The sequence below is a fragment of the Eretmochelys imbricata genome, chromosome 4 (genome assembly GCF_965152235.1).
Source record: "Eretmochelys imbricata isolate rEreImb1 chromosome 4, rEreImb1.hap1, whole genome shotgun sequence".
Taxonomy (NCBI): domain Eukaryota; kingdom Metazoa; phylum Chordata; order Testudines; family Cheloniidae; genus Eretmochelys; species Eretmochelys imbricata.
In genome coordinates this window covers 124,857,987-124,881,953 of record NC_135575.1, presented here as the reverse complement: position 1 = coordinate 124,881,953, position 23,967 = coordinate 124,857,987, and the positions used below count along the sequence as shown (strand labels likewise).

At 44.5% G+C, this 23,967-nt stretch overlaps 1 protein-coding gene across 4 annotated transcripts in view; it reads left to right on the top strand.

Annotated features, from left to right (window-relative positions):
- The window catches only part of RGS12 (regulator of G protein signaling 12), a 173,154-nt gene that overhangs the window by 126,596 nt on the left and 22,591 nt on the right, over positions 1-23,967 (top strand). For all 4 annotated transcript variants that reach the window (XM_077815887.1, XM_077815889.1, XM_077815888.1 and 1 more), the window contains 4 exons: positions 1,920-2,012; positions 6,074-6,217; positions 19,940-20,119; positions 22,728-22,881. In XM_077815887.1, the coding sequence (XP_077672013.1) occupies positions 1,920-2,012; positions 6,074-6,217; positions 19,940-20,119; positions 22,728-22,881 (571 nt within the window). The remainder of the gene's footprint in view (positions 1-1,919; positions 2,013-6,073; positions 6,218-19,939; positions 20,120-22,727; positions 22,882-23,967) is intronic.

Here is a 23,967-nt window from a genome sequence, read left to right as displayed (position 1 = left end):
AAGCCTTTCAAAAAATCTCCGAGGGTTTACATTTCCAGTACGGAGTGTTCTACAAGGCTCCGCTTTCTCTACACAGAGACCATCTAAATGGATCTCCGGGTGCATCCACCTCTGTTATCAACAAAAGAACCTTCAACCCCATCGGGGATCAGAACTCACTCTACCTGATCCCTTTCAACTTCATGATTTTGTTGTTTAGAAAAGCTACTGGACATATGTAGAGCAGCCACTTGGGCTTCTGAACACACATTTACAAAACACTGTGCAATCAACCAGAGTTCAAGATCAGATGCATTGGTAGATCTTACAGTATTATCATCAATTACACAGGCAACTCTGAAGCCCCTTCCATCCAATTGTAGGGCACTGCTTGACGGTCACCTGAAGTGGAGCACCCACAGGGACACTCCTCGAAGAGGAAGAAAAGGTTACTCACCCTCTGCAGTAACTTATGTTCTTTGAGATGGGTGTCCCTGGGGGTGATCTACCACCCACTCTCCTCCCCTCTACTTCGGAGTTCAATTTCCGGACTGAGAGGGGTTGGGTCGCATGCACTATATAGCGCGAGACAAGGACAGCGCATGCACAACCTGGACGGACACTGCTGCTGAAATTCTCCGATCAAAGGCGCAGGGATACACCAACACCTGAATTGGAACACTCGTAGGGCCACCCATCTCAAAGAACCTCAGTTACTGCACAGGGTGAGTAACTTTCCTTTCATACACAAACTCTGTGTTATACATTTGATATTAGGAAATAAAAAGACAAAATGTCCTGGATAAATAAGCGCAAACTAGAACTTCTTTCCATCCTAAATAGAGTAACACTTTAATGAACACATTAACAAAGAGCCCATCCAGAGGGAGAGGGGTGAAAGTAAAATGCTTGTTTAATATATTAAAAAGTGCTTTGCCTTGAGTTGGATGTTTGTTTCTTGCCATTGCTTCTATTTTGCTCAGCCTAGCAGCCTAAAGTTCTCAGCATTTGTGAATAAAGAGTGACTTTCTTTTTAGTTTTAAATGACACTTAAGTCTTTCTGAGTTTAGTATTAGCCTTACTGAAAAATTATGTAATTTGTGGCTCTATGGAGACCGTTGAATAGATTGTAAACCAGTTTCTGATGTGCTTTAATATTGGTTTAAAAGTCAAAAAGAAATGTTTATATTTAAGAATTAAACTCCTTAAATATTAATTCTTTTATGATAAGGAATTATTATTAAATCAGGTTGGAAATTGGTTTCACCTGGTTTCAGCCTCTTCTACTGGGCATTCACACTGCTAATGTCACAAATTACCTCTTTTCAGCAAAGTGGCAGCCTCAAGTGCTATATTTAGAAAGGTTTTATTCTAATTAAAGATTTTTAAAAAATATAGTAAGGCTGATACCAATTTAAGCAACTAGCAAAGGATGTAAGTGAGGACCACTTACATGATTAAAAATTGCACTCTAGGGAAACATTTTCACTGTCTCCATTGTACCCTGTTAAAACTTCAGTTAAAGATAAGCAACTTCCCTACAGTGTAACTATTTTAGTATTACTAAAAATTATTGAAATCCTTATTAAAATCTTGTTCATTAGTCTGTGAACCAGTCTCACAATGCACAGTTTTAAACAGTCTTCGTACATTGAAATAGTTGATTGTAACTTGATTCAGTATTGCAAATTGAACAAGTTTGAAATAAATGGAAAGGGTCAGTGTTTGGGAAATCTGATTCTAAACTTAGGAATTATTTTTTTAAAAAGCCTGATTCTGAGACCAATAATAACATTTTCATTACTTAAAAAAAATCCCAACATTATGCAAACTCCAACTTCTCCTCCCCTCTTCTCCCCCTATAAATATGTTGTTTTAAAATGTAAGCAACTTGTCTTTATTTTGTGACATATGTTTTGTATTCTTATTTTTTCCCCTAGGAATTTCTACGGAAAGAGTTTAGTGAAGAAAATATTTTATTCTGGCAGGCCTGTGAATATTTTAACCATGTACCTGCACATGACAAAAAAGAGGTAAAATAATGCTATATATTCAGGTATAAAGTTGCTAGCTAAAAGCTATTCTCCTCCAAGGCAATTGAGATAATTTGGACTGTTCTTGGTCTTTGTCTTGCGGTTCTATCTGAGCTGGGCTGGGGACACAGTCATTTTGTTTCAGGGGTCTCTCCTGGTGATCTCAGTTCCATGAGAGTATCTCCCAGAATCCAATTGTAGTTATATTTAGGACTCTGTGAAAGGCCTTTCTATTCCATTTAGTCCTTATTTGAGTCCTTATTTAGTCCTTATTTTGTGGGACACCCTACTTTTGTAGAATTATAGAAATGTAGGACTGGAAGGGACCTCAAGAGGTTATCTAGTCCAGTTCCCTGTGCTGAGGCAGGACCAAGCAAACCTAGGCAGTCCCTGACAGATGTTTGTCTAACCAGTTCTTAAAAACCTCCAATGACGAGGATTCCATAATTTGCCTTGAAAGCCTATTTTAATGCATAAGTATCGTTACAGCTAGAAAGTTTTTGTAACATCTAACCTAAATCTCCCTTTCCATTGATGAAGATGATTACTTCTTGTCCTACCTTCAGTGGACATGGATAACAGTTGAGTACTGTCCTCTTTATAACTGTCCTTTAACATACTTGAAGGCTGTTATCTTTTCTCCCCTCGGTCTTTTTTTCTAAAAACTAAATGTACCAAGTTTTTTTAACCTTTCCTTATAGGTGAGATTTATTAAACCTTTTTTCATTTTGGTTGCTCTCCTCTGGGCTCTCTCCAGTTTGTCAACATCTTTCTTAAAGTGTGTCACCCAAAACTGGACACAGTACTGTGGCTGAGGCCTCACCAGTGCAGAGTAGAGCAGGGCAGTTACCTCCCATGTTTTACATATGATACTTCAGTTAAAACACCACATAATGATATTCGCTTTTTTTCACAACTGCATCACATTGTTGACTCATATTCAATTTGCGACTCACCATAACCCGTAGATGCTTTTTGGCAGTACTACCACCTAGCCAGTTATTTCCCATTTTGTAGTTGTGCATTTGATTTTTTTCCATCTTAAATGCACTACTTTGAACTTGTCTTTATTGAATTTCATCTTGTTGATTTCAGAATGATCCCTCAATTTATCTGGTCATTTTTAATTCTAAGCCTATCCTCCCAAGGGTTTTCAATCCCTCCCATCTTGGTATCATCAGCAAATTTTAAAGCATACTCACCACTCCATTATCCAAGTCATTAATGAAAATATTGAATAGTACTGGAAATAGGACAGTCCCCTCCAGGACCCCACTACATCCCCCCAGCAAACCACTGATAACTATGCTATATCTTTAAATCAGTTTTACACCCACCTTATAGTAATTTAATCTATACCACATTTCTGTTGTTGGTTTATGAGAATATCATGTGGGATTGTGTCAAAAGCCTTTCACTAGTACTCCCTTGTTTTTCTGAAACCACCTAAGGGTATTGAACCCAATTTGGTTTAATTTCCTTTCATTGTATTCAGAATTTAGTTGTTTATAAAATAAGCAAGTAAAAAATAGAAAGATCAAGATTTTTTTTTACTGCAGATATTCAAGTATATGGTTAAATTTTACTGCCTTCTCTAATTTAAGTCTTAAAGAATTTTTTAATGATTTTTTTTTAAAAAGCACTAAGTCACAAGCTTTTATTATACTTTTGAGGAAACATTTGACAGGCTTGACATTTATTATTATTGCACTTTGAATATTTTAAATTTTATGGTAAATTCTCTTGATCGGAACATTTAATTACTTAGGAACTGCTCTGACAAAAATATTTGTAATGTTAAAGGGAATAAAAATGTTGGCAACCTAAAAATTTACAAAAAGAGATGTTTACTAAAATTGCAATAAACAGTATCTTTTAGATTTTTAAATCTCAACAAAGGAAAACAAAAGGAGTAATGTAGGTGGGCAAAAGACATCAGTGTTTATTTGAAAGATTGAAAAACTAAGCTCCTTCCTTTTCTCTAGAGACCAAATTAAGGCTCCCCATATACTGAGATACATAATTGCTTATCTTTTTCATTTGGGAACTAGAGTGTACAGCAATAGCATATTTAACATACAGTTGGATTGTTATAAACACATCAGAAGCAGGAACCATACTAGTGAGTGGGGCCACTGGCTGAGGTGCTAAAGGAGCACTCAAGGAAGACAGTTGCATTGTGGAGAAGCTAAATGAATTCTTTTCATTGGTCTGCACTGCAGAGAATGTGAGGGAGATTTCCACACTTGAGCCATTCTTTTTAGGTGACAGATCTGAGAACTGTTCCAGATTGAGGTGCCAGTGGAGGAGGTTTTGGAACAAATGGATAAATTAAACAGTAATAAGTCACCAGGACCAGATGGTTATCACCCAATAGTTCTGAAGCAACTCAACTATGAAATTGCAGAGCTACTAACTATGGAATGTAACCTATCACTTAAATCAGCCCCTGTACTAGAAAACTGACGGATAGCTAATGTGACGCCAATTTTTAGAAAAGGCTCCAGAGGCCATCCTGGCAATTACAGGCGGGTAAGCCTAACTTCAGTACCTGACACAGTGGCTGAAACTATAGTAAAGAATAGAATTATCAGACACATAGATGAACACAATATGTTGGGGGAAGAGTCAACACAGCTTTAATAAATGGAAATCATGCCTCACCAATCCAGTAGATCTTTTGAGAGGGTGAACAAACATGATCAAGGGTGATCCAGTGGTTACAGTGTACTTGGATTTTCAGAAAGCCTTTGACAAAGTCCCTAAACAAAGGCTCTTAAGCAAAGTAGACAGTCATGGGATAAGAGGGAAGGTCCTCTCATGGGTCAGTAACTGGTTAAAAGGTAGGAATAAATGGTCAGTTTTCAGAATAGAGAGAGGTAGATAGTGGGGTCCCCCAAGGATCTGTACTGGAATCTGTGGTGTTAAACACATTCATAAATCATCCGGAAAAGGCAGTGAACAGTGAGATGGCAAAATTTGCAAATGATATCTAATTACTCAGGATAGTTAGATCCAAAGTTAACTGCAAAGAGTTACAAAGGGATTTCACAAGACTGGGTGACTGGGCAACAAAATGTCAGATGAAATTCAATGTTGAGAAATGCAAAGTAATGCACATTGGAAAATATAATCCCAACTCTACATACAAAATGATGCTGTCTAAATTAGCAGTTATCACTCAAAAAAGAGATCTTGGAGGCATTGTGGCTAGTTCTCTGAAAATATCTGCTTAATGTACACTGGCAGTCCAAAAAGCTAACGGCCTGTTAGGAACCAATAGGAAAATAATTGATAATAAAATAGAAAAGATCATAAAGCCTCTATAAATATAAAAGTCCATGGTACATCCACACCTTGAATATTGCATCCAGTTATAGTTGCCCCATCTCAAAATAGATATATTAGAATTGGAAAAGGTAGAGAAAAGGGTAACAAAAATGATTAAGGGTATGGAACTACTTCCATAGGAGGAGAAATTAAAGACTGGGACTGTTCATCTTAGAAAAGAGACGAATAAGGAGGGATATGATTGAAGTCTATAAAATCATGAATGGTGTGGAGAAAGTGAATAGGGAAAAATTATTTACCCCTTCACATAACACAAGCAGTAGGAATAACACAATAAATTTAATAGGCAGCAGGTTTAAAGCAAAAAAGGAAGCAGTTCTTCACAGAACACACAGTCAACCTGTGGAATTTATGACCAGGGAATGTAGTGAAGGCCAAAAGTATAAGTGGGTTCCACAAAGAATTAGATAAGATCATGGAGGATAGGTGCATCAATGGCTACTAGCCAAGATGGTCAGGGACGGAACCCCATTCTCTGGATGTCCTTAAACATCTGACTGCAAGAAGCTGGGACTGGGTTACAGGGCGTGGATCACTTGAATAAGTGCCCTGTTTTGTTTGATCCCTCTGAATCATCTGGCATCTGCCTCTGTCGGAAGACAGGGTACTGGTCTAGATGGACCATTGGTCTGACCAATATGGTCATTATTATGTTTTTATGTCTTGTTTTGTAAAAATAAATTAATGCTGATAAGAATTCTGTTTTGTAGCTTTCTTACAGAGCTCGGGAGATCTTCAGCAGGTTTTTGTGTAGCAAAGCTACAACCCCAGTTAATATTGATAGCCAGGCACAGTTGGCGGATGATATTCTCAGTGCTCCACGTCCAGATATGTTCAAAGAACAGCAGCTTCAGGTAGCTACTAAATATTTAACTGCTCTTTATTAACATATGTAATTTACTTTTTCCTTTAATGTGTTATATATTTGTTTATGTATTTTTAAACAAACAAACATTTTCACTTGCTGCATTTTTTGTCACATGTACGAAGAAAATAGATGATAGCAAATATAAAAACAGGTTATGTAATCTAGTAATTGTACCTTGGAATTCCCACACAGGAGTTTGCATGGGAGAATTTGCATAAGGGGGTGTGTGTGTGTGTGCACGCGCACACGTTTGTTGTATGAGACTACTAACTGTTAACACATCAAACAATCTAAAAATCTTAATTCAATTGAAATGTTACTTCAGCAATAAGGGATAGTATAAATAATGCTATTTGGATACATTTCTGCCATTTTCAACCCAAATGGTTCATGAAAGTGTTTGTCTTTAGGGACTTTTGCTTTTACTTTGATGAAATGGTCAAATAAGGGGCGTTTTAAAGCTTTGTCTCTGAAAAAACTCTAAAGGTTGATGCAATTTAAATAGTATAACCTTTTGCATTCAGAACAAAACAGTTACTGAACAATTGGGAATACTTTCTACAGAGTCTGCTGGTCTAATTTTCTTACTCTTTTGATGTGTTGCATTTGTGCTACTACATACCTATTATCAGAGTGGGTAGGCCCTAGAAACAATTTTAAAAGAGGAATTCTCAGGAACCTAGGCTATAACTTGACCAGCTAAAATTAAGCTAATGGTGTTTCCGTTAGCATCTTAGTCCTAGCTCGGACAAAGCCTTACTTTGTATTCTTTCAGGGAATGTAGATTGGCAGGTACTGTATCTTCCTCTAACTGGAAAGTGCCTAGCACATGTTGCACACAACCACATTGTAAATTACTAGCAACCTGTCAGATATGGAATTGAGACCTTTTAAAATGCAATTTCTGCTGTAACTTATTGTATATTCTTCTGTGAATATACCTTTGGCACAGTAATAGATTATCCTGTCTTAAATGGAAACTATTTTCTGCAAAGTCTTTTTATTCCATACTTAAGCTGGGCCATCCAGGTTTGAAATAGTAAACATTTATTGTTGTGGTTTATTATTTATTATTTTGATTTTTTTCATGACCCAAATACTGGAGTTGAACACAAATGAAGGAGACCTTGTAGTGCAGTGTTTCCTTAAACTTTTTGTGCTGGCAATCCTGTTTGGAATAAATAAATAAATAGTGTGATCTCCCTGCTAAAAAATCTTGTGACCCCCCCTACCTTAGGCTGCGGGCTTTGGGCTTCGGGCTTCAGCCACCCTGCATGGCGCGGGGCTTCAGCCATCCTGCATGGCTCGGGGCTGAAACGTATATATTAGCTTCCTGGGGTCCCCTGTAACATAGGGCCCCTTGCAATTTCCCTGCTTCTAGCCCCCTAATGCTGGCCCTGCTTGTGAAACACCCTCCCCCCCCCACCCCCAAGACCTATCCCATGACCTCCAAGTTCAGAAACACTGCTTTACTGGGTAATACTGTAGTCCATTCCCTTGCAATGTATATTTTTCACATTGCAGAGGATTGATTATATGACATACTCTTTTCTAATCCAAATGATCCTATGATTCCTGTTGCTCCAGAACAGAATCCAGAACAGGAGAAGATATTTGTTGAAGCAACCTTTCTTAACTGGGATAAAGATAGCCTTAAAATATCTAGTTAGGTGTCTGTTTTTATGTTTTAGTAGCATAGAAACAGACATTTCAGGGTCCAAAGACAACATAGCCCATTTGAAGATAAACTGTAGTACACATATTTCTAGCATAAAAATGACCTGAATTAAAAGGATATTGATAGCCTATAGCTGCTTCTAAGAATATAAATAATTATTCTGCATTCTGCTTCCTCTGGGGTTATAGAGTTTGTCATCTTAGCATTTTGCATATTTTTTTCCAAAAGGATTTTGTTTCTGACTGCCAGAATCTCCCTTCCTGGATTACTGATTGTCTCCGTGGGTCACAACTGAGAATACCAAATTCAGGACAAGCTACTGGGAAAAAGGGCAGACATACCCCAAAACCAGTGGTTATTCTTCCATGAGATATACCAATCAAGCAACAAAAGTAAACTTCTGTCTCACCACACTGGCTAACAAGAAGTCAGAAATGCAGCCTCCTTAGGTATTCCAGTCCTAGCTTCAACACCTAGACACTAGACTTAATGATGAGTGGTTATTTAAAACCAATTTCATCAAACAAAAGGGTTCTTCTGATCCCAATGGACCAACCACATACCCAGGTCAATATATAACTCAGATATTACACAATAATCACACTGTTGCCAATCCTTTAGTATCTAATATCTAAAGGTTTATTTATAAGAAAGAAAGAGAAAGAAAGAAAGAAAGAAAGAGAAAGGTGAGAGTTAAAATTTGCTAAAAGAGTCAAATACATACAATAATTGCAAAGTTCTTGGATCAGGCTTTTAGCAGTGATGGAATAAACTGCTGGCTTGTTAAGTCTCTGGTTGCTTCCAAATCCTTGGAAGTCCTTTGGTTAGAATGCTCCCATTACTATAAGTCCATAGTCCAGAGGTTTGAGCAGGAAAAAGGCAAAATGGAGATGTTTCCAGGGCCTTTTATAGGTTCTGCCAAGTGAAGGGAAAACCCATTGTTCTAGTTTGTGGAAAATTACAGGTAACAAGATGAGGTTTGGAGTCACATGGACAAGTCACATGTCCATGCATGCTTTACTTAATCATAGCAGAGGCCATTACCCATACTCTAGTTAGAACGTCCTCAGGAAAGTCTGTTAAGTATAGATAGGTGTCTTCCATAGTCCACTGTGAGTTAAGTCTTCATTGATGGGCCATTCAACTTGAATAGTTCCTTCACAATGTGCTGGCTAAATATCTTGTTGGTCTTACCACAGAAGCAAACGTTTGCAATACAGGTACATAGTTAATATTCATAACTTCAGATACAAATGACACATGCATACAAATAGCATAATCATATTCAGCAAATCATAACTTTTCTATTAACAGCTTACTTGACACATTTTGTATAAGATTTGTTGCAATTATATAACAGTGGTAGCAACAATGATCTACCTGGCCATGTTTTAATCATATAATGTCACACTGTTAAACCTCTCTGCCAGTGCACGTAGCAAGAGCTTCTCTGCAGGAAACAGAAGCAGTCCTACAAGGAGCAGAGAGGTCTACTTAAGTTGCTAAAAAAAAATAAAATAAAAAAAGCTATATTTCTCTTATTCCTCTGTACGTAGAAGTGATAACATCAATAGTGCTTTGCACATATGAACAAAATATGCTACAATTCAACCAAAGATTTACATTTCCATTTTCTGAAATATACCTCTGGAAGATACTTAAAGGCCTTGAAAGTGCTATATCTGGACATGCAAGTAATTTCTTAGGTGATACTACATTCCTGACACATGGGGAACATAATCTGCTCTACTGTTTTACTTCTCATCCTCAGGATTAAAACTCATAAATGACTGTAGCAGTTTGAGTACCATTTTCTCTAGGCGATGTACAACAGAGACTCTGAATTCTTGTATTGATAGGGTTAATAATGAGAATTCACTTTGCTCCAGTTTCTGATTAGTCTAGTTATAGGCTTTCTGGAGGAACAGCTTCTAAAGCATACTGTTGGGTATAATGAGAGTAATGTTAAATTCAGGCAAGCTGGGGATGGAGCACATGTTAGGGCAATAATAATACAGGGCAAATGGTAATCAACTGATGATAAAGTAACTTAAACTTAAAGCACTGCATTAAGACTACAATGACTGTGCATAAAGTGAAGGGGTTGGCATGTTTTGCGCACTCTCTCTCTCTCTCTATCTCTGTTATTACTGTGACAAGGCTGCTTGTATACCTGCTTGGAGATTAAAGGAAAGTTGTTACAGAATATAATGCAGGATTTAGAAGGGCATGGATAGCAATTTCCCCTTCTTCTTCAAGTGGTTGTTCATGTCAATTCCAATCAGGTGTGTGTGCGTGTGTGTACGGCAGCCAGAAAACTTTTCCCTTAGCAGCATCTGTTGGGTTGGCCTGGGCTCCCGCTGGAGTCGCACCTTCATGGCATTCAATATAGAGCCCTGCCGACCGGCCACCCCCTCAGTTCCTTCTTACCGCCGGTGATGGCTAGCTGGAACAAACTGTTGCTCTTGCTTTGCAAATGCATTTGGGCAGTGTGCACTTTTAGTGTTAATAGTTAGTTCTCAGTTGTTTACCAGTGTTAATTTAGTATTAGTAGTTAGGACATAAATTTCCTTTTGGGGGTCTAGTGCCCCCCCCCCACGCACACACACCAACGCTCCCCCGGCACCGGGGTATGCCTTGGTCCCCAGGGTTCAAACTTTGCGGGGACTGTGGAAAATTTATGCTTAAGAGCCACCAGAAGGAGAGGTGCAGAATTTGCAAAGGATTTTGCCCTAGGACCTTAAAAGACCGGGAGCAAAGGCTCAAGATCCTTCTCATGGAGGCTGCACTCTGGACACAATCTGACCCGGGGTCAGCAGAACCCACACTCAGCACTGACAATGCGTAAGCCTTTGCCGTGAAAGGGCCACGAGGAGTCGCAGCACTGCCACGGCTCTGCCCATAGACAAACTTCTGTGAGGCACCGGTCTGAGTCCCTGGTGCCCAAGAAAAAGAAAAGGCCAGAGAGGGGTTGCTCTCCCCTTCCAAACCCAAGGAGCCTGTGGCAGGGAGACTCAAACCGGGTCACGTCCCCTCCCTCCCATGTCCCCTCCCAGGGGTCCAGTTGAGTCTGAACCCTCGCTGCTCTCTGAACTGACATGGTGGAGAGCTCCAGCTCCCCTCTATATCAGAGGCATTCAAGGCAACTCAGGACCTTATGCGCCTCACTGCGCCGTCCTCCCAACAGAGGAGGGACAAGTCGCCGGTGACCGCCCGATCCCATCAAGGAGTAAGCCGGCAATGATGGCACACCAATCTCCATCTCCAGCACACCTTTCCCAGGCATGGTCCACCCACGTGGGGGAGCCACACAGGTCCCCCCCGTTCCCGGCACCACTCACCGGCACCGTGGAGCATTGCTCCTCTGTGGTCCTCCTTCTCGGAGACCTCGGAGTCGGAGGCAGAATCCTACCGCTCCGATAGGACCAGGAACAGAAGGTCCCGGCGTGACCTCCAGCCCTATCCGGCACTGTGGCCACCTCAGTGGCAACCCCCACCTCGGTGGCCCCTCTGGATGCCCTGGGCATATCATCAAGGCCAAGGACAGAACCAAGGGTCGAGGTCCAGATCTGCATCGGTAATGTTGGCTTCCTTCGTCCCACCGCAGGCATCGGCAGCACTGACGCCCCTCCCTTTGCCTGCGGTGCCGACACCCCTGGCATCAGTGACTTCGGCACCGACTACATTGGCACCGATGATCTCAGCGACCCCGGTACCGCATGCTGCTGACATGGCATTGCAGCAATACTGGGTGCCACGTGACCCCCTGGGCACTGAGGGGAGTGAGCAGGGCCCGTTGCCAGTGCTTTCCTCCTCATCCTCCCCAGATGAGACTGTGGCAGGGACATTGACGGCTCTAGCCTTGGAAGACAACAGGGTCCTACAGCAGCTGCTGTGACAGGAGGCCCAGAACCTGGGGATCCAGGCAGAGGAGGAGAGGATGCTGACCCCATGGTAGATATCCTCACCCTCTTCAGCCCCGCCCATATTGCCTTGCCGTTAATTAAGACCACCACTGAGACCACAAAGACCTTGTGGCAGACCCTAGCCTCTTTTTCCCCAAGAGAAATGAAAGGCAGTACTTTGTTTCCTCAAGAGGATATGAACACTTAAATACCCACCCACCCCCTGATTTCCTGGTGGTCGATGCAGCTAATCAGCATGAGCTCCAGGACTACCAGGGGCCCTCCCCTAAAAATAGGGGTGCTAAAAAAAACTAGATCTGTTTGGAAGGAAGATCTACTCCACCGGGGGGTTGCAGCTTTTCGTATCGAACCAGCAGGCCATCGTGAGCAGATACTTGTATAACACCTGCGGCATGATGGCCAAATTTGCTGCACAACTCCAGTGTGGAATTCTCTGCTCTGGTGGAAGAAGGGAAACTAATTGCACGAGCTTCCCTACAGGCAGTGTTGGATGGGGCAGATGCTGCCTCCTGCGCAATGGCCACAGGGGTGGCAATGAGGAGGAGTTCCTGGTTGCAGGTCTCGGGTCTTCCCTACGAGGTCCAACAGACCATTGAGGACCCCCCCTTTGAGGGTTCGGCCCTCTTTTCCGAGAAAACAGATAAGACTCCACAGTTTAAAGGACTCCAGGGCCACCCTCAAGTCCTTGGGCCTCCATACTCCCGCAACTCAGCGCAGGCACTTCCGGCTGCAGCCTCCCTCGCAGTTCTACCAACTGCAGAACCGGCTGGATGCTCCTCAGAGGAGGCATAGGAGCGGCAAAAAAGGCTGCACCTGTCCTCGGGGCAGAGCTCTGGCCAGCCCAAACCACCTTCCAGCTCCAGAACAGCCATTTGAGGGTGCGGTCGAGGACAGCGCCCCAGGACAAAAACTGTATCTACCCTGTCTTACCTTTTCGTCCCGACTATCCCCTTTCTACCGTGCATGGCCCCGTATCAGTTCAGACTGCTGGGTACTCCGCACGGTAGAGAGCAGATATTCCATCCAATTCTGTGCCCTCCCACCCTTGCACCACCCTTCCCCGTCCTTCTTCAGGGACCCCTCTCATGAGCAACTCCTTATATAGGAGGTGCACTCACTCCTTTCGTTAGGGGCAATGGAAGAGGTTCCTCAGGAGCAGAAGGGCAAGGGTTTCTATTCCCGATACTTCCTACTACCGAATGCCAAAGGTGGGCTCAGGCCCATCCTAGATCTCTGAGAACTCAACAAGTTCATGAAGATGCTCAAGTTCTGCATGGTCTCTTTGGCCTCCATCATCCCTTCATTGGATCCAAGAGACTGATATGCTGCCCTCGACTTGAAGATGTGTACTTTCACATAGCAATAATTCTGTCCCTTAAGTTTGTGGTGAACACCACCCACTACCAGTTCACAGTCCACCTATTCGGCCTATCAGCACCACCTCAAGTGTTCACTAAGTACATGGTAGTCGTGGCTGCATTCCTGCTCATCAAGGGCTGCTCCAGGTCTCAAGTGGAGGCACAAGTCAACTTCATAAGAATGATGTTCGATGAACTGGGCCTCCTTCTGAATGAAGGGAAATCAACGCTGTCTCCGGTTCAGAGGATAGAGTTTATAGGGGCAGTACTGGATTCGACACAGGCCAGGGCATACCTCCCAGAAGCAAGGTTTCGGTCCCTCGGCAAGGTCTCAGGCAGTTCCCCACCACCACAGCAAGGAATTGCCTGAAACTCCAGGGACACATGGTGACTTGTATCTAAATAGTACAGCATGCCAGACTCAGACTTTGACCTTCTCAGTCGTGGCTAGTGTTAGTGTGTTGGCCAGCCCGGGACAGTTTGGACAAGACGTAACCCTGCCTCGCCCAATACTCAGCTCCCTCGTGTGGTGGCTTGACCCACAGGTAGTATGTGCAGTGGTCCCCTTCAACAGCCCTCAGCCGTCTCTCTCGCTAGTGATGGAAGTGTCAGCCTTGGGCTGAGGAGCACATTTGGGAGAACTCAGGACAGAAGGCCTGTGATCTCAGGCAGAACTCGCTCTCCATATCTATGTCAGAATGCTGAGAGCCGTGCACCTGGCCTGCCAGACTTTCTGAGCCCACTTGACAGGGAGATGTGTATAAGTTATGACAGACAACACCATGGCAATGTTTTATATCAACAAACGGGGATGCATGTTCCTCTCCCCTCATGCTGTGGGACTTCTGTGTAGAGCATTCAATACATCTGCAAGCATCATACCTCCCTGGAGTACAGAATGAGTTGGTGTATCTCAGCAGATCATTCCACAGCCAAGAGTGGTCCCTTTGCCTGGATGTTGTGAACTCAATCTTCCATCAGGGTGGTTTTCCACGCAACGCAACAGGAAGTGCCAGCAGTTTTGCTCCTTCCTGAGTCACAGCTTGGGCTCCATCGCAGACATGTTCCTCCTCCCATGGGGAGGCCATCTCCTATATGCATTTCCACCTATCCCTCTCATCCACAAGGTGCTCCTCAAGGTACGGAGGGAGCAAGCCTCGGTCATATTGATAGCTCCAGCCTGGCCCCGTCAGCACTTGTACACATTACTCCTGGAAATGTCCATGGAAGCCTTTGCCTGTTAGTGACCCCACAGCAGCTGCCTGAAGTACCTGGGGGAGTCACATGTGAAGGACGAGTGTTGCATTTGCAAAAACTTTTGACCCAGGACCCAGAAAAAGTGCGATATCCATCTGAGGACCCTCCTCATGGAGGCTGCTCGCCACCCAGCTTCCGAACCTTCCTGGCTGGACTCTACCCCAGTACCTCGGCCTGGGTGCGTAGCACACCCCCGACACTGAGCTCCACCCGGCACCACACTCTGTCACCGGTGCCCAAAAAGAAGGCCAAGAAGCAGGGCTCCCTGGCACCCGGCAAGAAAGGCCATTGGGTATAGGGCAAAGGACCCAGTTCAGGCTGCCCGCCCACACCAAAGCCACATGGACGTGTCTCCCCAATCAGGGCCCCTGCTGCCACAAGGGATCCACCACTGACTCCTGGGAGCAGTAGGAGACCCAGACTTGTGGCGGGACTGATGCCTTCCCAGGCTTTCCCTGTGCTTAGAGAGCAGAGGCCTCTACCAGCTCTGCGGCACCTCATGTGCCACAGGAAGTGGCAAAGGCTCCCTATGAGAGCAAGCTAGTCATCAGGACCACCCAGAGGGCAGTTGAGTGCCACCGATCCTCAGAGCCAAGGCAGTACTCTCCAGCTCCATGCCACGGATCTCTGGCTTCGCAGCCCAGGTCCTCTGCGGCTCACCCCAAATCACCAGTACCGCAATCACGGTCTCCACCCTCTCAATGTGGGTCACCTAGGGGGAGGTGCTGGTTACCATATTGCTGGAACTGTTAATCTTCCTGCCGGTAGTCTTCTCGGTGCAGAACACCATCCATCACGCTGTGGGAACGATCTCCATTGTGGTACTGGTCCTCCTGGTCCTCCTATTTGAAGTGCTGGTCTCCAGTGGCGACGGTTAGCCGACAGATTCAGGCACCGCCTTGTCCAGGGATGAGGATGACTGTACCGCCGGCATCATCCCCCATGAAGGAAGGGGGTTTCAGGATGGGCACTCACTCCTCTTCCCCTCGCTGAGGCATCACCAGTGCAGTTGAGCATCTGAGGGTTTGTCAACCTCTGCAATGCTGCCTTGGCAACAAGACCAGTGGCCAACGCAGTGGCCCTACTGGAGTGCATGGAGCATGCCTGTGATGCTGATGCCCTCTTTGTACCATTCATCAGCCACCGCCTCGGAGCAACAGTTGACAGCGCTCGTAGGTCGTGGTAGAGGAGCGAGTGTCCGCCCCAAAACCCCCTTCCTCCGCATGTGATGATGCCCTGGGGCCACTCTCGGGCAGTACAGTCTTCCTCATCCCTGGATGAGGCGGTGCTGGGTCCGCCGGATGATTTTAAAGAGCACCTGGCTCTGCTTTGATGGGTGGCCAAGAACTTGGGCCTAGAGGTAGGGGAAATGTCTGAGCATGTAGACACCCTATTCAATGTTCTGTTGGCGTCTACCCCTGCTCGTGTTGCACTACCAGTGCATGATGGGGTCTTGAAAATTGCCATGGCCTTCTGACAAACCCCATTGTCCATCCCTCCCACCTCCAAGAGGGCTGAGAAAAAGTACTTCATCCCAGCCAAGGGGTTCGAGTACATGGCTCCAGGCTAGCTGGTCGTCTCTCTGGCCAACGAAAAGGACAAGCAAAACACAGCAGTTCAACCCCCAAAAATAAAGAGGCCAAGAGGCTGGACCATTTTGGGAGGAAAATTTATACAACAGCCAGCCTTCAGTTCTGGATGGTGAACCACCGGGTTTTTTGGGCAGATACGATTTTAACTTATGGGACTCCCTCCGTAAGTTCAAGGAGTCCCTGCCCCAGGACTTGGCCCAGGAGTTTGGCACCATGGTGGAGGAGGGTACTGCAGTAGTACTTCCTTCAAACGGTGTGGGACACAGCTGGCTCGGAGCTGGGGTGGTCATGAGGCGCGGTTCCTGGCTTCAGACCACTAGCCTGTCCCAAGAAATGCAGGCCTCAATTCAAGATTTCCCATTTGATGGGAATGGTCTCTTCGCAGAGCAGACAGATGCACAGCTGCATGGCCTAAAGTACACTCGGGCCACCCTTCGTTCCCTGGGTCTGCATATACCACAATCAGCGAGGAAGAAATTCCGGCCGCCACCACCAAGGCCTTGGCAGCCTCGACAGAAGTCTGTGAGGAGAAGGGATAGAGACACGAGCTTTAGTCACTGCCCTTCCTCCTCCTGCTCATCCCCGCAGCCCGGCCTGGCAAAGCATCCCAGGGGCCAGAAGCACTCACTTTGAAGGTGCGCTCGAGAGTGACACCCCAGTCAGCTCCCCGGATCCACGTTGTTCTTTCCTCGACCATCTTCATCCCTACCATTCGGCCTGGTCTCGGGTCACCTCGGACCACTGGATGCTGGTGATAGTATCTCGGGGCTAACCTCCTGCACTTGGGGGCAGTAGAGAAGGTCCCTCGGGACATGAAAGGAAAAGGATTCTACTCCTTCTACTTCCTAATCCTGAAAGCAAAAGTGGGCCTGAGACTCATTCTGGACCTGCAATGCCTCAAGAAGTAGAAGTTTCACATGGTCTCTCCTCCATCATCCCCTCCCTGGATCCAGGAGACTGGTACGCCACCCTTGACTTGAAGGACACTTATTTCCATATTCCAAGATCACAGACGTTTCCTCCGTTTCATAGTGGGTGGACGCCATTTCCAATTCACGGCTCTGCCCTTTGGCCTCTCATCGGCGCCAAGGGTGTTCACAAAATGTATGGCACCAGTGGCCACTTACCTGAGGCATTGAGGGGTCCAGGTCTTTCCATATCTTGATGATTGGCTCATCAAGAGCTGGTCTCAGGAACAAGTGTAGAGGAGCATCAGTCTGGTGTGTTCCACCTGTCACAACCTGGGCCTGTTGACAAACGAGAAAAAATCCACATTAAGGCTGGTCCAATGAATAGAGTTCTCCACACGAGCCAGAGGCGTGGAGGCGTGTTTTCAGGCCGTGTCGGACCTGATCTCCCATGTGAAGAACCACCCAGTCACGACTACTCACACCTGCCTTTGGTTGTTGGGCCACATGGCCACATGTACATACATGATCTGTCATGCCTGGCTCCATCTCCGCCTGTGCAAGTGTGGCTGGCGTTGATCTATATACCCAACAGACACAACCTAGACTGGGTAGTCAGGGTGCTGGATCACATCTGGTTGTGCCTGGATTGGTGGTTGGACTCCGGGTCGGTGCTGGAGGGAGTTCCCTTCACGGCCCCATCGTTGTCGCTGACCCTGGTCTCTGATGCTTTGGACCTGGGCTGGAGAGCCCACTGGGCGATCTCAGCACGCAAGGCTGCTGGCTATGGAACGATCTGGCCCTCCATATCAACGTCAGAGAGCTCAAAGCGGTTTGCCTGGCCTGCCAGGCTTTCTTGTCTCACTTGAGGAACAAAGTAATGCAGGTCCTAACGGACAATACCGCTGCGATGTATTACATCAACAGGCAGGGCGGAGCCAGATGGTCAGCCCTTTGCCAAGAAGCTCTCCACTTTTGGGACTTCTGTGTGCAGCATGCTATTCATCTGGTAGCCGTGCATCTGCCTGGGACCAGGAACGTGTTAGCAGATCACCTCAGTAGGACCTTCTTGTCTCACCATGAGTGGTTGTTCCATTCGGAGGCAGTCAGTATGATCTTCTGGAGGTAGGGGACTCCCCAGGTGGACTTGTTTGCATCCCATCAGGTCAGGAAATGTCACGTGTTCTGTTTGATCCGGGGGATGGACATGGGCTACTTGTCAGATGCTTTTCTGCTCCCATGGTTGGGGGCCCTGATGTATGTCTTCCAGCCAGTGCTGTTGACCCAGAGAATCCTTGTGAAGATCAAAGAGGATAGGGTGAAGGTTATTGTGATAGCCCCCACGTGGCCTTGACAGCACTGGTCCGGCATGCTGCTGGATCTTTCAGTAGCCACCCTGCTGCAGCTACTTCTCTGGCCGGACCTGCTGTCCCAGACCCACAGCAGTCTTCTTGACCCAAATCTGGCTGCGTTGCACTTGACAGCATGGCTATGGCATGGCTGAATGAGGAGGAATGCTCAGCCCATGTCCAACAGATCTTGTTGGGTAGCAGAAAGCCCTTGACCAGAGTGACTTACCTGGCCAAGTGGAAGAGGTTTATGTGCTGGACCTCGGACTGGAGTATCCGGGCTGAGCAGGCTTCTCTGCAGGCGATCCTGAACTATCTTCTGCATCTCAAGCTCCAACGGTTGTCCTTGTCATCAATCAAAGTCCACTTGGCCTCTATTTCGGCCTTCCATCCTCTGCTCCAGGGCAGGTTGGTCTTCGCTCATGACATGACAAACTGGGTTTTGAAAGGTCTGGAGTGTCACTACCTGCACATCGGGGATCCCATCCCACCCTGGGACCTGAACCTCATGCTGTCATGGCTCATGGGTCCTCCCTTTGAGCCTCTAGCTTCCTGCTCCCTTCTCCTCCTCTCCTGGAAAGTTTCTTTCCTGGTCACAATAACGTCTGCCCATATGGTCTCTGAGATCAGAGCGCTTACTTCATTGACAGGACTAAGCCATTTCGCAAGTCAACACAGTTGTTCGTTGCAGTGGTGGACAGGATGAAAGGTTGTACAGCGTCTGCTCACAGGATTTTATCCTGGATCACGGCCTGCATCTGTTACTGCTATGATCTGGTGAAGGTGGCTCTCCCAGAGACTGTGATTGGCCACTTGACTAGGGCGCAGGCTTCATCGGCAGCCTTCCTGGCCCAGGTGTCAATTCAGGATATCTGCTGGGCCACTACCTGGTCATCTGTCCACATGTTTACGTCTCATTATGCGCTTACCCAGCAAGCCTGAGACAATGTTAGCTTTGGTAGAGCAGTGTTGCAAGCCGCACAACCATGAACTCTGAGCCCACCTCCAGGGATACTGCTTGTGAATCACCTAGAATGTGATCAACATGAGCAAGCACTAGAAGAAGAAAAAACAGTTACCTACCTTTCATAACTGTTGTTCTTCGAGATGTGTTGCTCATGTCCATTTCATTACCCGCCCTCCTGCCCCTGTGTTGGAGTTTCCGGCAAGAAGGAACTGAAAGGGCTTAAGGCCGGCAGTGCCTAATATACTGACACATGAGCGCAGCACTTTAGAGTGCGCCACACCTGACCCTACGGATACCGCTAAGGCAAAAATCTCCAACAGCCGCACATGTAGAATGGAATGCATGCACACCTAGAATGGAATGGACATGAGCAACACATCTTGAAGAACAATTACGAAAGGTAAGTAACCTTTTTTTTAATCTACATTGGTTTTCATTTTGACCATTCTTGGACTTTATGTAAAAATAAAGCCTTATGCTAAGAGACTAGGACTCAGTTCTATTTCATTTGAAATTGGTGCACAACTCCCACTGACTTCAACAAAAGCAAGCCTGATATGTCTTCACATTAATGCTCTGAGTTTTAAGAACGTAATTCTTGAAAAATAGGCCTGCATTCTTCATATGAGATTTAATCTTGTATAACCATTATCCCACTGCATTTACATTTCAGATTTTTAATCTGATGAAGTTTGATAGCTATACTCGCTTTCTGAAATCCCCGCTTTACCAAGAATGCATTCTGGCTGAAGTAGAAGGTCGCCCTATTCCTGATCCACAGCGTGTTCCCAGCAGCCCTACATCTAAACACAGTATCAGCTCAGAGCGGTCCCATATCTCAACACCAAAAAAGGTAACTTTTGATTAAATTGTTACTTTTCTGAAAACTAAGTTCTTATCTGTAGCTGAACTTCTCCTCCCACTCCCCAAATTTGTTGGAAGATCAACAAGAATGTATAGAAGCTAATGAGTTTTCATATTTACTAGCGCTGACAAAGTATCTAGTTGCCAAGTCTTAATGTACAAATTGTTTTATTTGTGGATAGGTTTTTGTCCGTTATAACAGAAGTTACTAACTCCCTTATGTATTGCCTAAATAAATGCATTTTGTTCTACAGCTAATGAAATGAGGTAATTATACTTCATGCGCTAATTCAGAAGTTGATTTTGATTGAAGTCCACAATTGCTAGGAAACTAAGTTTTGGTATTTTCAACGACAGGTAGCCAGTTACAATTCAGCCAGGGTTAGTAGTGAATACTAGTACAATTGAGGGGTGCTTTCAATGACCTAGGTGGAGTGAGTTGGTAATTTCAGTCAAGTTCCCAGTGGACAATTGCCTACGTCACAACAGCCACCACTGCTACTGTCTCAAAATATCATCCTTGCTGTCCATCCAGCAGAGAGGTCAAGGGTTAAATAATGATGGAAAATGAACTTCCCTTTCATCCTTAGAATTTATCCCTTTACTAGAGTAGTATCCAGCTTCTGATCCTTAAGGGTGATTGTGTTAAGAAAGCTTGTATCTGATGATATATATGAATTGAAAACTACCTATGAGCCATGTTCTGAGATTTTTAAACTGAAATGATTGAATCGGCCCTGTTGCTACAGGAAGGAAGTAGGGGACACTGAGCAGCAGTTCTCTACAGTTGATAATCACAACGTCACGGGTTGGCCACCTGGTACATTGAAGGGGAGAGAGGAGGGAGCTTTGGCTGCTCCATTATCTGTTCCCCTGACAGGTTGTGGGAGCCCTAAGGAATGCATGATAGAAGCACTTGATTGTCTCTACCTGAGCATCAGAGAGCAGGTAGCAAAAGACATCCTCCTCCACCACACAACCCTAGAGAGGTGAAGGGGAGGAGAAGGTGATAACCAAAATCCAATTACAGCTTCCGGATTCGCTGCTCCAACACAGGTTGGAGAATATTCTAGAGTTGCTCTAACTTGCATCAACTGACCATGGTCTCCTAAGGTAGCATGCTAGCGGGATAGCCAGCATGCTCCACCCACTTCTCCCTATGCCTGTCACATCCTTCTGCACCAGGAGTTGTGGGACGATACATATAAGAGTTGACTACACCAGGTCTCTTGCCTGTTTGGGATTCCCTTACACCTGTGGAATCCCCAGCTGGAGACTTGTAGGTGGTTTCTGCTTTCTTTGTGCTGCCTTTGAGCAGAGAAGCAGAGAATTTGTCCCAAATCTTGACTGTTGCCCTTTGATTTTTGAAATAATATATTTGACCTTCAAAGTGAAAAGGTTATTGCTGTAGAATATGATTTAGGCATGTTGGTTAGGGCAATGTGGGAAGTTTGCTTTTCTGATGCAACTATTCCATGGAAAAAGAGGACTTGAATTAATCTGGTATCTTTCAGAAGAAATAATTCACACCTTCATCCCACATGATATAATAATTAATTAATTAATAATAAAAAGTCCTACCTGGAAAGCCAGAATTCCTGGCAGTGACTGGATGTCTGTGCTGGTAACTGATGAGTTTACTCTTTGAATTTCCTGGCCTGTTTTCAGCCAAATTCTTCATGTTGTTTAAACATTTTTTATTATAAAATTTGTCTAGGTAAATAAAAATTAAAAAAAACTCCAAAAGATTTGGAAGCTTTAAAATTTTTTAATACTTTCATAGGAATCAGAACTTTGCTCATTCTTATTTCCACAATCATTGATCACCATTTTAAAATGTGAGAGTTTTACCTTTGCAACTAGATAATGTTACCACAGTATTCATTATTTAGCTGTAAAGGTAATTTTTAACTCTTTGTTTTTTTTATGTCAGCCACTGTATTTTTGGGACATCCACTATTTTATGGGTAGAGGTTGTTGTTTCTTTAATTCAGCATTTAAAAATATTTTAATGCGAAAAAGATAAATGCTCATTAAAAGAAAATGTGGGCATAACATTATTAAAAATATATCTGCATTAATACTTTTCATCATTGACTATTATTTGTTATACGTAAGTAAACGCTAGTTAAGGAAGACATTATCAGATACCTGTATTTAATTTTAATTTATATTTCAAGCCTAGGTAGATTGCTACACAGTATATGAAATTCTATATTTTTTTTTAAAACCAAGTAAATGGAAATCCAATAAACCTGCTAAACCATTAGTTCTCTAGCTGTAGTCCGTAGACTGCCAGTAATCTGTGGAGAGCTGATTAGTCACATTATTCTGGTATTTCTTTTTGTTTCCAGCTGTGTCACTTTTTCCCAATATTACTTTTCCATATGAGCAGTTTTTGTTGTTGTGCTGGCATGTTATTTGATTACCAGACTCAGGGGAACTGGCGTACATAATAATGAGAAGGCAAAAAGACAATCAACCAGCCTCTCTCTCTTAAGATATAGTCCACTTTGGGAGAGTTTGAGAATCCATGCTTTAGACAATATATTTGCAGGAGTGCTCCAGCTAATGTTTTATCTGTGTTTTGATGGTAGTTAATTGGAAAATCAAAGTCAGGAAGGTCCTTAAATGAAGAATCTGGAGAGGAAGATGCTGAGAGAAAAAAAAAAGGGACATTTTTCTCCTGGTCAAGAAGTAAGAGTGTGGGGAGATCGCAGAAAAAAAGGGAAAATGATGACTACCAAAATGGTGAGTTTCCAAGTCCTGCTTTGTTGCAAGATTGCTTTAGCAACAGACAGAATTGCTCCCACTGTTAACACTCAGCAAGGAATCTACACCTCATTACTACACATGACCCGAGATTTTTAATGATCTGCTGAGCTGTGACAGAGGGAAATGGTGATGTCCTGCACCACAATAGCCAGGAACAGTCCTGGAGGTCTGTAGACAAAAGGCTGGGGAATGAGAAATTGGTAATATTATTTTGATGTTCTGGACCAATGGGATTTCCCTCAGCTGTTTAAATGTGCTTTCACCAATTTCCAAGAGGTTTTTTTCTGTCCACCCAGCTGCACTCTCACTGTAAGTTGACTCTCACCCTCTCTTACATTCATATCCTGCCTTGACTCCTCCATGAAGGCCAAACAGCTAGATATGGAAATAAAGCCATAGGTGTGGCTATGCCCAAGTTCCTTCAGCTGAAGTTCATGGTGCTGCAATTGTGGTGCTCCTTTTGCTTCCCTTCATGACCAACTACTGTAGATCCAGAGTTACAGAGTCTGTCTCCCATCTCAGGGCAGACAGATTGGCCCCTTACAAGCAGGTCTGTGGCAGACTAGGAGACTTTAGCTCCACTTTACCTTGGGGTTAGATTGGTGAGTCCACCCACTTCAACCAGGCTGGTAACATTAGGAACTGAAACTGTTGCCTCCCATTCACAGCAGGTGACATGTCACATGCAATCTCTGAGCCAGTTTCTGGCTGCCCCTTTCTCTCCAGCACTTCTCTGTCTGGAGTGAGTAGTTCTTCAAAGGAGCCCCCCTACTGCAGTCCTACAGCATGGTTGTACAGGCTCAAGCAATTCATCTTGCAGGGACAAAGTAACTTTTAGAAGATAAAACAAAGCAGAGACATGGAGTAAAAAAACCAAAATATTCCAGTTCCCTTTCCCCCAAGTCAGGATAGTTCATCAGAAAGTTAGTGCATTGTGTTTTGTAGGCACCATGGTCACAGTGCACAAGTTCCCACATCCTCTCACAAATGATTGGGATGTTCCTCTCAGACCCTTATTTTAAAATATGGGCTTTCAGTTTCCAAAGGAAGAAATGTTTTCTT